General features: G+C 66.5%; 1 protein-coding gene across 12 annotated transcripts in view; it reads left to right on the top strand.

The window, feature by feature from the left end:
- Positions 1 to 17,951, top strand: part of RYR1 (ryanodine receptor 1) — a 154,298-nt gene that overhangs the window by 119,829 nt on the left and 16,518 nt on the right. For 6 of the 12 annotated variants that reach the window (XM_089769837.1, XM_089769842.1, XM_089769833.1 and 3 more), the window contains 5 exons: positions 7,876 to 7,956; positions 8,579 to 8,667; positions 9,414 to 9,542; positions 10,119 to 10,223; positions 13,311 to 13,340. In XM_089769837.1, coding sequence (XP_089625963.1) covers positions 7,876 to 7,956; positions 8,579 to 8,667; positions 9,414 to 9,542; positions 10,119 to 10,223; positions 13,311 to 13,340 — 434 coding nt within the window. The remainder of the gene's footprint in view (positions 1 to 7,875; positions 7,957 to 8,578; positions 8,668 to 9,413; positions 9,543 to 10,118; positions 10,224 to 13,310; positions 13,341 to 17,951) is intronic. The other 6 variants (XM_089769841.1, XM_089769843.1, XM_089769838.1 and 3 more) reach the window with 1 other exon arrangement.

Genomic DNA, 17,951 nt, shown 5'->3' with positions numbered 1-17,951 from the left:
TTTACTCTGCCTTTCCTCCTAGTGCCTCTGCTGTACTCTGCCTTTCCTCCTAGTGATTCTGCTGTACTCTGCCTTTCCTCCTAGTGACTCTGCTGTACTCTGCCTTTCCTCCTAGTGACTCTGCTGTACTCTGCCTTTCCTCCTAGTGCCTCTGCTGTACTCTGCCTTTCCTCCTAGTGACTCTGCTTTACTCTGCCTTTCCTCCTAGTGACTCTGCTTTACTCTGCCTTTCCTCCTTGTGACTCTGCTGTACTCTGCCTTTCCTCCTAGTGACACTGCTGTACTCTGCCTTTCCTCCTAGTGACTCTGCTGTACTCTGCCTTTCCTCCTAGTGACTCTGCTTTACTCTGCCTTTCCGCCTAGTGCCTCTGCTGTACTCTGCCTTTCCTCCTAGTGACTCTGCTGTACTCTGCCTTTCCTCCTAGTGCCTCTGCTGTACTCTGCCTTTCCTCCTAGTGACTCTGCTGTACTCTGCCTTTCCTCCTAGTGACTCTGCTGTACTCTGCCTTTCCTCCTAGTGCCTCTGCTGTACTCTGCCTTTCCTCCTAGTGACTCTGCTGTACTCTGCCTTTCCTCCTAGTGCCTCTGCTGTACTCTGCCTTTCCTCCTAGTGCCTCTGCTGTACTCTGCCTTTCCTCCTAGTGACTCTGCTGTACTCTGCCTTTCCTCCTAGTGACTCTGCTTTACTCTGCCTTTCCTCCTTGTGACTCTGCTGTACTCTGCCTTTCCTCCTAGTGACACTGCTGTACTCTGCCTTTCCTCCTAGTGCCTCTGCTTTACTCTGCCTTTCCTCCTAGTGCCTCTGCTTTACTCTGCCTTTCCTCCTAGTGCCTCTGCTGTACTCTGCCTTTCCTCCTAGTGCCTCTGCTGTACTCTGCCTTTCCTCCTAGTGACTCTGCTGTACTCTGCCTTTCCTCCTAGTGACTCTGCTGTACTCTGCCTTTCCTCCTAGTGCCTCTGCTGTACTCTGCCTTTCCTCCTAGTGACTCTGCTGTACTCTGCCTTTCCTCCTAGTGACTCTGCTGTGCTCTGCCTTTCCTCCTAGTGACTCTGCTGTGCTCTGCCTTTCCTCCTAGTGACTCTGCTGTGCTCTGCCTTTCCTCCTAGTGACTCTGCTGTACTCTGCCTTTCCTCCTAGTGCCTCTGCTGTACTCTGCCTTTCCTCCTAGTGACTCTGCTGTACTCTGCCTTTCCTCCTAGTGACTCTGCTTTACTCTGCCTTTCCTCCTAGTGACTCTGCTGTACTCTGCCTTTCCTCCTAGTGACTCTGCTGTACTCTGCCTTTCCTCCTAGTGACTCTGCTTTACTCTGCCTTTCCTCCTAGTGACTCTGCTGTACTCTGCCTTTCCTCCTAGTGACTCTGTTGTACTCTGCCTTTCCTCCTAGTGACTCTGCTGTACTCTGCCTTTCCTCCTAGTGACTCTGCTGTACTCTGCCTTTCCTCCTAGTGACTCTGCTGTACTCTGCCTTTCCTCCTAGTTCTCCAGACTTTACTCTGCCTTTCCTTCTAGTTCTCCAGACTTTCCTCCTAGTGACTCTGCTTTACTCTGCCTTCCCTCCTAGTTCTCCAGACTTTTCTCTGCCTTTACTCCCAGGGTATGTCTAAACTACCACCCTAGTTCAAACTAGGGTGGTAATGTAGGCAACCAGAGTTGCAAATGAAGCCCGGGGTTTGAATTTCCCGGGCTTCATTTGCATATTGCCGGGCGCCGCCATTTTTAAATGTCCGCTAGTTCGGACTCCGTGCCCGCGGCTACACGCGGCACGGACTAGGTAGTTCGGATTAGGCTTCCTATTCCGAACTACCGTTACTCCTCATTCCACGAGGAGTAACGGTAGTTCGGAATAGGAAGCCTAATCCGAACTACCTAGTTCGTGCCACGGGCACGGAGTCCGAACTAGCGGACATTTAAAAATGGTGGCGCCCGGCGAGATGCAAATGAAGCCCGGGAAATTCAAACCCCGGGCTTCATTTGCAACTCCGGTCGCCTACATTAACCACCCTAGTTTGAAATAGGGTGGTAGTATAGACATACCCCCAGTGACTCTGCTTTACTCTGACTTTCTTCCTCGTTCTCCAGACTTTCCTCTGCCTTTACTCCTAGTGACTCTGCTGTACTCTGCCTTTACTCCTAGTGACTCTGCTGTACTCTGCCTTTCCTCCTAGTTATCCAGACTTTCCTCTGCCTTTCCTCCTAGTGACTCTGCTGTACTCTGCCTTTCCTCCTAGTTATCCAGACTTTACTCTGCCTTTACTCCTAGTGACTCTGCTTTACTCTGCCTTTCCTCCTAGTTATCCAGACTTTACTCTGCCTTTACTCCTAGTGACTCTGCTTTATTCTGACTTTACTCCTAGTGACTCTGCTGTACTCTGCCTTTCCTCCTAGTGCCTCTGCTGTACTCTGCCTTTCCTCCTAGTGCCTCTGCTGTACTCTGCCTTTCCTCCTAGTGACTCTGCTGTACTCTGCCTTTCCTCCTAGTGCCTCTGCTGTACTCTGCCTTTCCTCCTAGTGACTCTGCTGTACTCTGCCTTTCCTCCTAGTGACTCTGCTGTACTCTGCCTTTCCTCCTAGTGACTCTGCTTTACTCTGCCTTTCCTCCTTGTGACTCTGCTGTACTCTGCCTTTCCTCCTAGTGACACTGCTGTACTCTGCCTTTCCTCCTAGTGACTCTGCTGTACTCTGCCTTTCCTCCTAGTGACTCTGCTGTACTCTGCCTTTCCTCCTAGTTCTCCAGACTTTACTCTGCCTTTCCTCCTAGTGACACTGCTGTACTCTGCCTTTCCTCCTAGTGACTCTGCTGTACTCTGCCTTTCCTCCTAGTGACACTGCTGTACTCTGCCTTTCCTCCTAGTGACTCTGCTGTACTCTGCCTTTCCTCCTAGTGACTCTGCTTTACTCTGCCTTTCCTCCTAGTGCCTCTGCTGTACTCTGCCTTTCCTCCTAGTGACACTGCTGTACTCTGCCTTTCCTCCTAGTGCCTCTGCTGTACTCTGCCTTTCCTCCTAGTGCCTCTGCTGTACTCTGCCTTTCCTCCTAGTGCCTCTGCTGTACTCTGCCTTTCCTCCTAGTGACTCTGCTGTACTCTGCCTTTCCTCCTAGTGACTCTGCTGTACTCTGCCTTTCCTCCTAGTGACTCTGCTGTACTCTGCCTTTCCTCCTAGTGCCTCTGCTGTACTCTGCCTTTCCTCCTAGTGACTCTGCTGTACTCTGCCTTTCCTCCTAGTGACTCTGCTGTGCTCTGCCTTTCCTCCTAGTGACTCTGCTGTGCTCTGCCTTTCCTCCTAGTGACTCTGCTGTACTCTGCCTTTCCTCCTAGTGACTCTGCTGTACTCTGCCTTTCCTCCTAGTGCCTCTGCTGTACTCTGCCTTTCCTCCTAGTGACTCTGCTGTACTCTGCCTTTCCTCCTAGTGACTCTGCTTTACTCTGCCTTTCCTCCTAGTGACTCTGCTGTACTCTGCCTTTCCTCCTAGTGACTCTGCTGTACTCTGCCTTTCCTCCTAGTGACTCTGCTTTACTCTGCCTTTCCTCCTAGTGACTCTGCTGTACTCTGCCTTTCCTCCTAGTGACTCTGTTGTACTCTGCCTTTCCTCCTAGTGACTCTGCTGTACTCTGCCTTTCCTCCTAGTGACTCTGCTGTGCTCTGCCTTTCCTCCTAGTGACTCTGCTGTACTCTGCCTTTCCTCCTAGTGACTCTGCTGTACTCTGCCTTTCCTCCTAGTTCTCCAGACTTTACTCTGCCTTTCCTTCTAGTTCTCCAGACTTTCCTCCTAGTGACTCTGCTTTACTCTGCCTTCCCTCCTAGTTCTCCAGACTTTTCTCTGCCTTTACTCCCAGGGTATGTCTAAACTACCACCCTAGTTCAAACTAGGGTGGTAATGTAGGCAACCAGAGTTGCAAATGAAGCCCGGGGTTTGAATTTCCCGGGCTTCATTTGCATATTGCCGGGCGCCGCCATTTTTAAATGTCCGCTAGTTCGGACTCCGTGCCCGCGGCTACACGCGGCACGGACTAGGTAGTTCGGATTAGGCTTCCTATTCCGAACTACCGTTACTCCTCATTCCACGAGGAGTAACGGTAGTTCGGAATAGGAAGCCTAATCCGAACTACCTAGTTCGTGCCACGGGCACGGAGTCCGAACTAGCGGACATTTAAAAATGGTGGCGCCCGGCGAGATGCAAATGAAGCCCGGGAAATTCAAACCCCGGGCTTCATTTGCAACTCCGGTCGCCTACATTAACCACCCTAGTTTGAAATAGGGTGGTAGTATAGACATACCCCCAGTGACTCTGCTTTACTCTGACTTTCTTCCTCGTTCTCCAGACTTTCCTCTGCCTTTACTCCTAGTGACTCTGCTGTACTCTGCCTTTACTCCTAGTGACTCTGCTGTACTCTGCCTTTCCTCCTAGTTATCCAGACTTTCCTCTGCCTTTCCTCCTAGTGACTCTGCTGTACTCTGCCTTTCCTCCTAGTTATCCAGACTTTACTCTGCCTTTACTCCTAGTGACTCTGCTTTACTCTGCCTTTCCTCCTAGTTATCCAGACTTTACTCTGCCTTTACTCCTAGTGACTCTGCTTTATTCTGACTTTACTCCCCATTTTCTGGACTTTGCACCTACATTACTCAGAGTTTATTCTTGCAAATCTTCCACTTAACTCCAGCTGGATCTCAGCCAGAATTCAGAAGTCAGTGTTTGGCCTCAACATATTTTTTGAAATAAATACTAAATGGCTCCCCAGTAAGCCAGACAGTAACATTAACGATGGTCCCTCTCTCCCAATCCCTTCCCCTCCTTCCTCTGAATTCTCTCTTCCTCCCTCAATTGCCTGCTGCACTGGGCAGACAGGGCCCAGCCCTGCTGATGCCAGGATCTCGGGGAGTGACGATATTGTAAAAACCCAATATCCCTCCCACCCCATCCGCCACAGGCAAGAACACAGAGGAGCCCCGCGGGTCCCTAATGAGACGCATGCTGCCTGAACCCTGTAACCTGAGCTGAATCCCGCGGTCCTTGCTCGGGCTCAACTCCCATTGGAACCAATGGGCCAGATTCTGAGCTCCTTACTCAGGGCTTACTCGCTCCCCACTCCCGGTTACTTCCTCCTTACTCATGGTGGGGATTACTCATTCCTTACTCAGGGGTTAGTCGCTCCCCACTCCAGGTTACTTCCTCCTTACTCATGGTGGGGATTACTCATCCCTTACTCGGGGGTTAATCGCTCCCCACTCCAGGTTACTTCCTCCTTACTCATGGTGGGGATTACTCATCCCTTACTCAGGGGTTAATCGCTCCCCACTCCAGGTTACTTCCTCCTTACTCATGGTGGGGATTACTCATCCCTTACTCGGGGGTTAATCGCTCCCCACTCCAGGTTACTTCCTCCTTACTCATGGTGGGGATTACTCATCCCTTACTCGGGGGTTAATCGCTCCCCACTCCAGGTTACTTCCTCCTTACTCATGGTGGGGATTACTCATTCCTTACTCGGGGGTTAATCGCTCCCCACTCCAGGTTACTTCCTCCTTACTCATGGTGGGGATTACTCATTCCTTACTCGGGGGTTAATCGCTCCCCACTCCAGGTTACTTCCTCCTTACTCATGGTGGGGATTACTCATTCCTTACTCGGGGGTTAATCGCTCCCCACTCCAGGTTACTTCCTCCTCACTCATGGTGGGGATTACTCATTCCTTACTCGGGGGTTAATCGCTCCCCACTCCAGGTTACTTCCTCCTCACTCATGGTGGGGATTACTCATTCCTTACTCGGGGTTATGCCTTCCTTATTTCAGTGGGGTTTACTTCCTCCATCCTCGGAGTTTTCACTCTCCTCATTCAGGGATTACTCCCTCCCTGCTCAGGCTAGGGGTGTTATATGGCGGTTTCTGGGGCGCGCCAATAGCTGAGAGCCAGGGCTACTTGCAGCCCACGACTGAAGGTTCCCCCCCCCACTATTCAGCACGGAACCAGCCACACCGAGCACGTCTGCTCCCACACCGACCAGCAAGGAGTCACCCAAGTAAATCCCCTCGGGCCCCCCAGTTCTCCTGGGCCACCACCAGTAACGCCTTGTGCAGCTGGGAGGTGTTGAAAACCAACCAGCAAAAGGTTCCTCCGATGCCCAAGGACCAGCCCCCCAGTGGGGCTCCGGCGTTCCCCCAAAGCTGCCAGTCCCGCGGGCGCCGGGAGGGGGGCGCCAGGGCTCAGGTACACGCACATGCGCCCAGTTCTCGGGGTGGGCTGGCAGCAGAGGGGGAACCAGCTGGCTCAAGGTGTCCCGTCCGGCGCCCGGCGCTTCCCCCTCCTGGCACGGCTCCTGCCAAGGGAGAAGGCCCCCCAGGACAGCACCTGGCGGTGAGCCCTGCCCCGACCAGCCCCTCCCCTGGCCCCCCTTGTCTGGGCTGTGGGGCAAACAGACTGGGGGGGGGCACCTGGCCCGGAATCTTCCTATGACGGCCAATCACTGCCTCTTAGCACCCGAACAAGGCCTGTCGGGCGGGGGGGCCCGTGTGCTGTGTGCTGGCGTGTGGGCTACCTGGCTGCTCCCGGCCCCTCCCCCATCCATGTACGCTAACCCGGCCCCTCCCCCACCCATGTGCGCTAACCCGGCCCCTCCCCTCACCCACCGTATGCGGTAACCCGGCCCCTCCTCTCACCCGCCGTGTGCGCTAACCCGGCCCCTCCTCTCACCCGCCGTGTGCGCTAACCCGGCCCCTCCCCTCACTCGCCGTGTGCGCTAACCCGGCCCCTCCCCTCACTCGCCGTGTGCGCTAACCTGGCCCCTCCCCTCACCCGCCATGTGCGCTAACCCGGCCCCTCCCCTCACCTCACCCACTGTGTGCGCTAACCTGGCCCCTCCCCTCACCCGCTGTGTGCGCTAACCCGCCCCCTCCCCCTGCCTGCCGTGTGCGCTAACCCGGCCCCTCCCCTCACCCGCCGTGTGCACTAACCCGGCCCCTCCCCCTGCCTGCCGTGTGCGCTAACCCGGCCCCTCCCCTCACCCACTGTGTGCGCTAACCCGGCCCCTCCCCTCACCCGCCGTGTGCGCTAACCCGGCCCCTCCCCTCACCCGCCGTGTGCACTAACCTGGCCCCTCCCCTCACCCGCCGTGTGCACTAACCTGGCCCCTCCCCTCACCCGCCGTGTGCACTAACCCGGCCCCTCCCCTCACCCACTGTGTGCACTAACCTGGCCCCTCCCCTCACCCGCCGTGTGCACTAACCTGGCCCCTCCCCTCACCCGCCGTGTGCACTAACCCGGCCCCTCCCCTCACCCACTGTGTGCACTAACCCGGCCCCTCCCCTCACCCGCCGTGTGCGCTAACCTGGCCCCTCCCCTCACCCGCCGTGTGCACTAACCCGGCCCCTCCCCTCACCCGCCGTGTGCACTAACCTGGCCCCTCCCCTCACCCGCCGTGTGCACTAACCTGGCCCCTCCCCTCACCCGCCGTGTGCACTAACCCGGCCCCTCCCCTCACCCACTGTGTGCACTAACCCGGCCCCTCTCCTCACCCGCCGTGTGCACTAACCCGGCCCCTCCCCTCACCCGCCGTGTGCACTAACCTGGCCCCTCCCCTCACCCGCCGTGTGCACTAACCTGGCCCCTCCCCTCACCCGCCGTGTGCACTAACCCGGCCCCTCCCCTCACCCGCCGTGTGTGCTAACCTGGCCCCTCTCCTCACCCGCCGTGTGCACTAACCCGGCCCCTCCCCTCACCCGCCGTGTGCACTAACCCGGCCCCTCCCCTCCCCTCCTCTCACCCGCCGTGAGCGCTAACCCGGCCCCTCCCCTCACCTGCCGTGTGCGCTAACCTGGCCCCTCCCCCTGCCCACTGCTGACCTGGGCCAGTTCTGTCTCTCCCCCCCGCCCACTCCAGGGGAGAAGGTGATGGCGGACGATGAGTTCACGCAGGATCTCTTCCGTTTCCTGCAGCTGATGTGCGAGGGTCACAACAACGGTACGGCCGGGAGGGGGCGGGGCTGAGCCCCTGGGGCCGGCCAGGCGGGAGGGGGCGGGGGGCAGAGCCCCTGGGGCCGGGCGGGAGGGGGCGGGGCTGAGCCCCAGGGGCCGGCCGGGCGGGAGGGGGCGGGGGGCAGAGCCCCTGGGGCCGGGCGGGAGGGGGCGGGGCTGAGCCCCAGGGGCCGGCCGGGCGGGAGGGGGCGGGGGGCAGAGCCCCTGGGGCCGGGCGGGAGGGGGCGGGGCTGAGCCCCAGGGGCCGGCCGGGTGGGAGGGGGCGGGGGGCAGAGCCCCAGGGGCCGGCCGGGCGGGAGGGGGCGGGGGGCAGAGCCCCAGGGGCCGGCCGGGCGGGAGGGGGCGGGGGGCAGAGCCCCAGGGGCCGGCCGGGCAGGAGGGGGCGGGGGGCAGAGCCCCTGGGGCCGGGCGGGAGGGGGCGGGGCTGAGCCCCAGGGGCCGGCCGGGCGGGAGGGGGCGGGGGGCAGAGCCCCTGGGGCCGGGCGGGAGGGGGCGGGGCTGAGCCCCAGGGGCCGGCCGGGCGGGAGGGGGGGCGGGGGGCAGAGCTCCTGGGGCCGGCCGGGGCCCCTGCCCAGGGCTCTGGGCTCAGACCACGTCTCCCCCGGCAGATTTCCAGAACTACCTGCGCACGCAGACGGGCAACACGACCACCGTGAACATCATCATCTGCACCGTGGACTACCTGCTGCGTCTGCAGGTCGGAGCCCCGCCCCTCCCCGCCCCCTCCCCTGCCGGGAGCCCCGCCCCCTCCCCGATGCAGCCCCGCCCCCTCCCCGAGCTCCACCCTTCCCCGGCCGAAGCCCCGCCCCGTCCCCGCACCCTCGCCTGCCAGGAGCCCCCTCCCCCTCTGATGCAGCCCCGCCCCCTCCCCGAGCTCCACCCTTCCTCGGCCGGAGCCCCGCCTCCTCCCTGCCCCCTCCCTCGCCGGAGCCCCATTCCTCAATGCTGCCCCCCTCCCCCCAACGCAGCCCCGCCCCTCCCCTCCCCCCAACACAGCTCCGCCCCTCCCCTCCCCTCCACCTCTCCTCGGCCGGAGCCCCGCCCCATCCCTGCCCCCTCCCTCGCCGGAGCCCCATTCCTCAATGCTGCCCCCTCCCCCCCCAACGCAGCCCCGCCCCTCCCCTCCCCTCCACCTCTCCTCGGCCGGAGCCCCGCCCCTCCCTGCCCCCTTCCCTGCCGGAGCCCCTCCCCCACCCCCATCCAGTCCACTGCTGGATCCAATCCCCCACCAGAGCCCCTCCCTATCCCCTGCTGCCCCCTCTCCCTCTGTCCCTGGCCCCCGAGCCCCCCCGCTCTTCCAGCCCCCACTACCCCTGCCCAGCCCTGCCCGCCCCCTCCACCTGCAGCCCCCCCCGCCCCGGAGCCCCTTCCCGCCAGCTGCACAGGCACCAGCCGCCCCCCCGCAGCCATGGGGGCCCTGGGTCAGCGCTAACCCTCCCCCAGGAGTCCATCAGCGATTTCTACTGGTACTACTCGGGCAAGGACGTGATCGACGAGCAGGGCAAGAGAAACTTCTCCAAGGCCATGGCGGTGGCCAAGCAGGTCTTCAACAGCCTGACCGAGTACATCCAGGTACGGCCCCGCGCTGCCCCCGAGCCCCCCTAGGGCCCCCCGGCGCTGCCCCCGAGCCCCCCTAGGGGCCCCCGGCGCTGCCCCAGAGCCCCCCTAGGGCCCCCCCGCGCTGCCCCCGAGCCCCCCTAGGGCCCCCCGGCGCTGCCCCCGAGCCCCCCTAGGGCCCCCCGGCACTGCCCCAGAGCCCCCCTAGGGCCCCCCCGGCGCTGCCCCCGAGCCCCCCTAGGGCCCCCCCGGCGCTGCCCTAGAGCCCCTCCGGCACTGCCCTAGAGCCCCTCCGGCGCTGCCCCCGAGCTCCCCTAGTGCTGCCCCCCTAGGGCCCCCCCGGCGTAACTCCCAGTGTCCCCCCATGCTGCCCCCGGCCTCCCCGGCGTTACCCCCAGAGTCCCCCTATGCTGCCCTCCTGGGGCCCCCCCCAGCGTTACCCCCAGAGTCCCCCTAGTGCTGCCCTCCTGGGGCCCCCCCCAGCGTTACCCCCAGAGTCCCCCCAGGGCTGCCCCCCCTATTGTTACCCCCCGAGGCGGCTGCATCTCGGCCAGGCGGGGCCCTGGTGACGGGCGCCATCTGCCCCGGCAGGGCCCGTGCACGGGGAACCAGCAGAGCCTGGCGCACAGCCGGCTGTGGGACGCGGTGGTCGGCTTCCTCCACGTCTTCGCCCACATGATGATGAAGCTGGCTCAGGTACAGCCGCGGCTGCCCCGGGCAGGGGGGGTCGTGCCCCGAGGGGCTTGCCCAGTGTCAGGCGGGGGGGGGCGTCGTACCCCGAAGGGTTTGCCCAGCGGGGGGGGGGGTCGTGCCCCGAGGGGCGTGCCCGGGGGGGGGGGGGGTTCGGGCCCCGAGGGGCGTGCCCGGGGCGGGGGGGGGGGGGTCGGGCCCCGAGGGGCGGGCCGGGGGGCGGGGGGGGGTCGGGTCCCGAGGGGCGTGGCCGGGGCCTGGGGGGGGGGTCGGGCCCCGAGGGGCGTGCCCGGGGGCGGGGGGGGTCGTGTCCCGAGGGGCGTGGCTGGGGGGGGGTCATGCCCCGAGGGGCGTGCCCAGGGGCGGGGGGGGGTTGTGCCCCGAGGGGCGTGCCCAGGGCGGGGCTCTCGGGTCCGGGGGGAGCCAGACGCGCCGTCCCCCGGCTCTGAGGACGTCGGTGCCGGCTCCGTCGCCAGCTGCCGCAGGGTGCATTTCCGCCGCCTGCGAGGACGGTTCCCAGGGACCCGGCGCGGCACAGACTGGGCAGCGCAGCCCCGAGCCAGTGAGATCCGGCCCCCCAGCTGCCCCCCCTTCCTTCAGCTTCCCCCCCTTCCTTCAGCTTCCCCGGGCACAAGGGGCCAGTTGGTCACCCCCCCTCCCCCGGGCCAGTGTCGCTCTCAACCCAAAATCCCCATGTCCCTGGAGGGAAACTGAGGCACGCCCGTGCAGTTGCCATGGGCTGGTAGAAATCACACGGAGTGAACAGAGCAAACACAACCACTTCAACCCCCCCATGTGTGTTCTCATCCAGGGACGGGGCCCCCCCTTGCGTCTCATCCGGGGCTGGGCCCCCCCGTTGCTGCTTCTCATCAGCTGCTGGGCCCAGCCCCTCCCCCAACCTGAGCTCTGGCTGGGGGGGCTAGTGGAGCCGGAGATACAGGTTTGGGGTCCAGCCGACGGGCCCCCCAATCTGAGTCTGGTCGTGGGCGTGTGGGGGGTGGGCAGGCACCTTTCACCCCTTTCACTGCCTACTAACCCCTCGCTCGCCCGCCCCTCCCTTCCCCGAGCCGCGGCAGCGCTTTGGGGGTTCCCTGAGCCCCCCATTTTTGTATTTCTCCGTCTCGCCTTCCTTTGTGAGCCACGTCCCCGGGGTCCATGCAGCCCCAGGCCGGAGGGCTGGCCCCACAGGGCACAGGGGCAGTGTGGTCACGGGGGTTGGGGTGTGGGGCACACGGGCCCCTTGTCCGTCCGGCCACGGAGAACCCCCCGCCCGAGACAGCCCGTTAGGTGCCCCCCGTCTGCTCCTTCCCAGCTCCCGCGGCGCTCGAGTCGCCCTGGGCGCCGAAGCCGAGCGCGCTGCTGCTGCCACGACTCGGCCGCCGGCTCCGGATCCCGTCCGGCGGGGACGGCCGCTGCCCCCTGCGCAGGACGGGTCACGGGCCGGGCCCCCTACGCCAGGCCCTTTGGGCTCGTCCCGCGGGCCCCCCCCCCGCTACGACCCCCCCCGGACGTCTCTCCTCCCCGCTACGACCCCCCCCGGACGTCTCTCCTCCCCAGCTACGACCCCGCCCCCCCGGACGTCTCTCCTCCCCCGCTACGACCCCCCCCGGACGTCTCTCCTCCCCCGCTACGACCCCCCCCGGACGTCTCTCCTCCCCCGCTACGACCCCGCCCCCGGACGTCTCTCCTCCCCCGCTACGACCCCGCCCCCCCCCCGGACGTCTCTCCTCCCCCGCTACGACCCCCCCCCCGGACGTCTCTCCTCCCCCGCTACGACCCCCCCGGACGTCTCTCCTCCCCCGCTACGACCCCCCCCCCGGACGTCTCTCCTCCCCCGCTACGACCCCGCCCCCGGACGTCTCTCCTCCCCCGCTACGAACCCCCCCCGGACGTCTCTCCTCCCCCGCTACGACCCCCCCCGGACGTCTCTCCTCCCCCGCTACGACCCCCCCCCGGACGTCTCTCCTCCCCCGCTACGAACCCCCCCCCCCCCGGACGTCTCTCCTCCCCCGCTACGACCCCGCCCCCCGGACGTCTCTCCTCCCCCGCTACGACCCCGCCCCCCCGGACGTCTCTCCTCCCCCGCTACGACCCCACCCCCCCGGACGTCTCTCCTCCCCCCCCGCTCCAACCCCCGTCCGTCTGTCTCTCCCTCCCCCGCTACTGCCCCCCCCCCCCGTCTGTCCGCCCTCCTGCGCTCCAACCCCCGTCCGTCTGTCCGCCCTCCTGTGCTCCAACCCCCGTCCGTCTGTCCGCCCTCCTGTGCTCCAACCCCCGTCCGTCTGTCCCCCCTCCTGCGCTCCAACCCCCGTCCGTCTGTCCGCCCTCCTGTGCTCTGCCCCCCCGTCCGTCTGTCCTCCCCTCCTGCGCTCCAACCCCCGTCCGTCTGTCCGCCCACCTGTGCTCTGCCCCCCATCTGTCTGTCCCCCCTCCTGTGCTCTGCCCCCCGTCCGTCTGTCCGCCCTCCTGTGCTCTGCCCCCCCGTCCGTCTGTCCACCCTCCTGTGCTCCAACCCCCGTCCGTCTGTCCCCCCTCCTGCGCTCCAACCCCCGTCCGTCTGTCCCCCCTCCTGCGCTCCAACCCCCGTCCGTCTGTCCCCCCTCCTGTGCTCCAACCCCCGTCCATCTGTCCAGCCCTGCACCTGAAAACATGAGGATGAACGACTCTTGTGCAAGAGGGGGGTGTTGTGCAAAAAGGAGCCGTCTACACAGCCACTTGGGCACAAACATCCCCTAATTAATTATGCAAATTAAGAGGCGCGATATGCTAATCCGCGCTTCATTTGCATAGGCTCTTGCAAAGAAGGAAGCAGCAGGGACTAGCCTTGGAGTGGAGCCGCCCAGTGGTTAGTGTGGGGCGGAGTCTGGGCTCTAGCCCCAGAACCGGCAGAGCAGGGACTAGTGGTTAGAGCAGGTGGAGCCGGGCCTTGTGTGTCTGCTCCTGGCGCCCCTTAGCCCCGCCCCTCCCTGCAGGCGCAGTCAGCTCTGGACCCCACTGCCCCCGGCCAGCGCAGGCAGGAAAGGAAGCGGCCGGCACGATACAAAAATGCTCCTAAAAATGTTGCTGAATAACATTTTTATTCTGATGTGACAGATGAGCCAGCCGGCCGGACTTCGAAACGGCGTAAGAACCTGTGTGTGGCACGCGCCAGCTCCCGGCCGGCCGCCCCCGCAGCTTGAGTGTCCCGCCCCGCCCGCGCCTCCCCCGCCCCGCCCCGCCCCCCCCCCCCCCCCCGGCCCGCCGCCGCCCCCCCGCCCGCGCCTCCCCCGCCGCCCCGCCCCCGCCCCGCCCGCGCCTCCCCCCCCCGCCCCCCCGCCGCCCCCCGCCCGCGCCTCCCCCCCGCCGCCCCCCCCCCGCCGCCCCCCGCCCCGCCTCCCCTCCGCCCGCCCCCCCCGCCCCCCCGGCCCCCCGCCCCGCCCGCGCCTCCCCCCGCCGCCCCGCCCCGCCCGCGGCCTCCCCCCCGCCGCCCCGCCCCCGCCCGCGCCTCCCCCCGCCCCGCCGCCCCGCCCGCCCGCCCTCCCCCCTCCCCCCCCGCCCCGCCCGCGCCCCCCCCCGCCGCCCCGCCGCCCTCCCCCCCCCGCGCCGCGCCCGCGCCTCCCCCCCCGCCCCCCCGCCCGCCCCCCGCCCCCGCCACCGCCCCGCCCGCCCCGCCTCCCCCCCGCCGCCCCGCCCGCGCCTCCCCCCGCCCCGCCCGCCCCGCCTCCGCCCGCCCCGCGCCCCCCCCGCCGCCGCCCCGACCCCCCCGCCTCCCCCCGCCGCCGCCCCGCCCGCGCCTCCCCCCGCCGCCCCGACCCCCCGCCCCGCCCGCGCCTCCCCCCCGCCGCCCCGCCCGACGCCCCGCCCCCCCGCGCCTCCCCCGCCGCCGCCCCGACCCGACCCGCCCGTGCCTCCCCCGCCGCCGCCCCGCCCGCCCTCCCCCCGCCCGCGCCTCCACCCGCCGCCGCCCCGCCCGCGCCTCCCCCGCCGCTGCCCCAACCTGCCCGCCCTGCCCCCCTCCCCCGCCGCCGCGCCCCCCTCCCCCCCGCCGCCCGCCCCGCCCACCCTCCCCCCGCCGCCGCCCCGACCCGCCCGCGCCTGCCCGCGCCTCCCCCCGCCGCCGCCCCCCCCGCCCGCCCCCCCCCCCCCCGCCCCGCCCTGCCCGCGCCTCCCCCCGCCCGCCCCCCCGCCCCCCCCGCCTGCCCTCCCCCCGCCGCTGCCCTGCCTGCGCCCTCGCCTCCTGCCACCGCCGCCCCGCCCGCCCTTCTCCCCCCACCGCCGCCCCACCCGCGCCCTCACCTTCCTCCGTCCCTCCCTTCCTCCCTCCCGCCGCCGCCCCCCCTCACCTCCCTCCTCCCTGCCTCCTCTTGCGCCTTCGCCTCCCTCCCCCATCCCTCGGTCCCAGGCCAGACCACGCTGACGCACTAACCGGGTGCGTAACCCAACCCCAGGCAGGGCCTCAGGAAATCCCTTTTTGTGAACCATTCGTCCTGTCTCGGGGAGGGGGATTCACTAGAATCGTTGCCCCGCTGCCCAGTGTGAGCGACCCCCTGCAGCCGCAGCCGGGGGTGACCTGGGTCCGTCTAGGGGAGCCCTCGGTGTGCTGAGCAGGAGAGAGTGTGCGTGTGGGGGGGGGAGAGTGTGGGGGGGTATGGAGGGGGGACGCAGTGTGTGTGGGGGGGGGGTGTGGTGTGTGGGGGGGGGTGTGGGGGGGGGTGTGGAGAGGGGGGGAGTGTGTGTGGGGGGGAGAGTGTGGGGGGGACGCAGTGTGTGTGGGGGGGGAGAGTGTGGGGGGGACGCAGTGTGTGGGGGGGGAGTGTGTGTGTGTGGGGGGGAGAGTGTGGGGGGGTGTGGAGAGGGGACGCAGTGTGTGTGGGGGGGGTGTGTGGGGGGGAGTGTGTGGGGGGGAGAGTGTGGGGGGGGGGGGTGTGTGTGGGGGGGGGAGTGTGGAGGGGGGACGCAGTGTGTGTGGGGGGGGGAGTGTGCGGGGGGGGCGGGGGGTGTGGAGGGGGGACGCAGTGTGTGTGTGGGGGGGTGTGTGTGGGGGGGAGGGAGTGTGTGTGGGGGGGAGTGTGTGTGTGTGTGGAGGGGGGACGCAGTGTGTGTGGGGGGGGGGTGTGTGGTGTGTGGGAGGGGGTGTGGGGGGGTGTGGAGAGGAGACACAGTGTGTGTGGGGGCGGGGAGTGTGGGGGGGTGTGGAGGGGGGACGCAGTGTGTGTGGGGGGGGAGTGTGGGGGTGTGTGGAGGGGGGACGCAGTGTGTGTGGGGGGGAGAGTGTGGGGGTGTGTGTGGAGGGGGGACGCAGTGTGTGTGGGGGGGAGAGTGTGGGGGTGTGTGGAGGGGGGACGCAGTGTGTGTGGGGGGGGAGTGTGGGGGTGTGTGGAGGGGGGACGCAGTGTGTGTGGGGGGGAGAGTGTGGGGGTGTGTGGAGGGGGGACGCAGTGTGTGTGGGGGGGAGAGTGTGGGGGTGTGTGGAGGGGGGACGCAGTGTGTGTGGGGGGGTGTGGAGGGGGGATGCAGTGTGTGTGGGGGGAGTGTGTGCGTGTGTGGGCGGGGTGTGGAGGGGGGAGGCAGTGTGTGTGTGTGTGTGGGCGTGTGTGTGCCCATGCATGTGTATGTAAGTCTGTGTGTGCGTATGGGTGAGTGTGTGCGTGCCCATGTATGTGTTAGTGTGTGCATGTGTATGTAAGTCTGTGTGTGCACGTATGTGTGCATGCGTGTGTATGTGAAGACGCCGTCTCTAACCAGGGCGCTCCCCACACCGGTTCAGGCACTGGGCCCCCCACCACTGAGCCGGAGGCTGGGCCAGGAGCCGGCGCCCAGAGCCAGCGCGGCCGAGGACGGACGGGGACGACCACCCAGGCCCTGTGCTCTGGGCCCCAAACCGGGACCACAGGGGGTGGCCCCAGTCCCTGCACCCCCTCAGGACAGCCCTGCAGGCGCCCCCGGTCCCCATCCCCGCTCTGCGCACAGGGGGCCTGCAGGGGGAGGGGGACACCCCTGGCTGTGGCAGCAGCCCCCACCCACCAGCGGCTGGGCCCCCCCTGCAGCCTGAGCCCCTCAAGTGGGGGGTCCCCTGGCCACGCCCCTGCAGCTGGGGGAGGGGCATAGGAGCCAGCCCCCACCCTGCCTGGGCCTGGGCAGGGCCACAGTGGTGCGTGTACCGTAATCCTCCTAGTAGTTGGCCCTGGTGGCTGCTTGTTAGGAGAGCAAAGCCCCGGGTGCGTCTCGTACCTAGGGACCCTCTCCCGGCCGTGCGAGGGCAGCGGCTGGTCTGGCCTGGGTCCCCCGCCAGTGCAGCTGTCTCCCCCCGCCCATGTACCCATCCCCCAGCCAACCAGGCCGTGCCTGCCCTGTAGCACGGGGGCCGGGTGGGCAGCTGGTGCTGCCGTGGCTCAGTGCCCCGTGTTCTGGGGGGGGGGGCTCTAGCGATGGCAGCTGCAGGACTCACTGGGCCCCCCCCAGTGCACCCGGAAAAGGGCCTTGGCTCCCAGAAAGGGGCGGCTGGTTGGGGGAGGGGAGCGTCCATACGCACGTCACCAGGTGTGCATTCACCATTGCACACGTGTGTGCACCTAGTGCTGCGGGTTGGGATGTCACATGACATGGCCGTGCATTGCCCAAGCAGCTGAGTGCACAGGGGAGCTCACAGGCATACGAAGATGTGAGTTTGCACGTGCACGCTCACCTGGGGTTGCACCTGCACTGATGCACAAGTTCTTGTGCACACACGAGAGCACAGATGTTCACACACATGCCCGTGCATGGCCACGGTCACAAGCACATGCCTCTGGGCTTTTGCACACGTGCGCCTCCCCGGGGGCTCCCCGACCGGTACCTGCTCTGTAGTTGGGGGGGCTGGGGACCCCCCGCTAGCGCTGGGCAGGTGGTTTCTGCACCCAAACTCTCTCTTTGTTGCGCTGCCCCTGAGGAGCGTTTCTGGAGCAGGCTGTACCCCGAGGTAAGGGGGGAGGGGCGCGGCCCCTCCCCCGCATGCTCCCTGCACAGCGGCAGGCCGGGGTCCCTGCTCCGGGGCGGGCGGCGAGTGGGGCGCTGAAGGGGTGTCTCTGGCCTGGGGGCCACCCTGCCCGGGGCGGGGATGGTGTAGGGGTCCCTCCATCATGCAGCAGGCCCGGGGCAAGGCGGCTCCTGCTGGGGTCAGCAAGTCCGAAGCCCCAGGCCTGGCGAACATGAGGCTGGGCAGCCCTAGGCTCATGTGGGGCCGCAGGTCCATTGGGGCTGGGACCTCCGGTTCCGCTGAGCCACGGAGCGCAGCTTGCAGCTTCCCGCCAGAGACACCGAGGACAGAAAGGGGCATGGTGTGTGGCTTCCGTGCGAGGCCAAGGCTGTGCGTGTGTGGCTTCCGTGCGAGGCCATGGCCGTGCGTGTGGGTGTGAGGTCCGTGCGAGGCCATGGCCGTGCGTGTGGGCGTGAGGTCCGTGCGAGGCCATGGCCGTGCGTGTGGGCGTGAGGTCCGTGCGAGGCCATGGCCGTGCGTGTGGGCGTGCGGCCCGTGCGAGGCCATGGCCGTGCGTGTGGGCGTGCGGTCCGTGCGAGGCCATGGCCGTGCGTGTGGGCGTGCGGTCCGTGCGAGGCCATGGCCGTGCGTGTGGGCGTGAGGTCCGTGCGAGGCCATGGCCGTGCGTGTGGGCGTGTGGTCTGTGCGAGGCCATGGCCGTGCGTGTGGGCGTGCGGTCCGTGCGAGGCCATGGCCGTGCGTGTGGGCGTGAGGTCCGTGCGAGGCCATGGCCGTGCATG

The sequence above is a fragment of the Pelodiscus sinensis genome, chromosome 18 (assembly GCF_052426305.1).
Source record: "Pelodiscus sinensis isolate ZL-2025 chromosome 18, ASM5242630v1, whole genome shotgun sequence".
Taxonomy (NCBI): domain Eukaryota; kingdom Metazoa; phylum Chordata; order Testudines; family Trionychidae; genus Pelodiscus; species Pelodiscus sinensis.
This window is presented reverse-complemented; position numbering and strand designations above follow the sequence as displayed.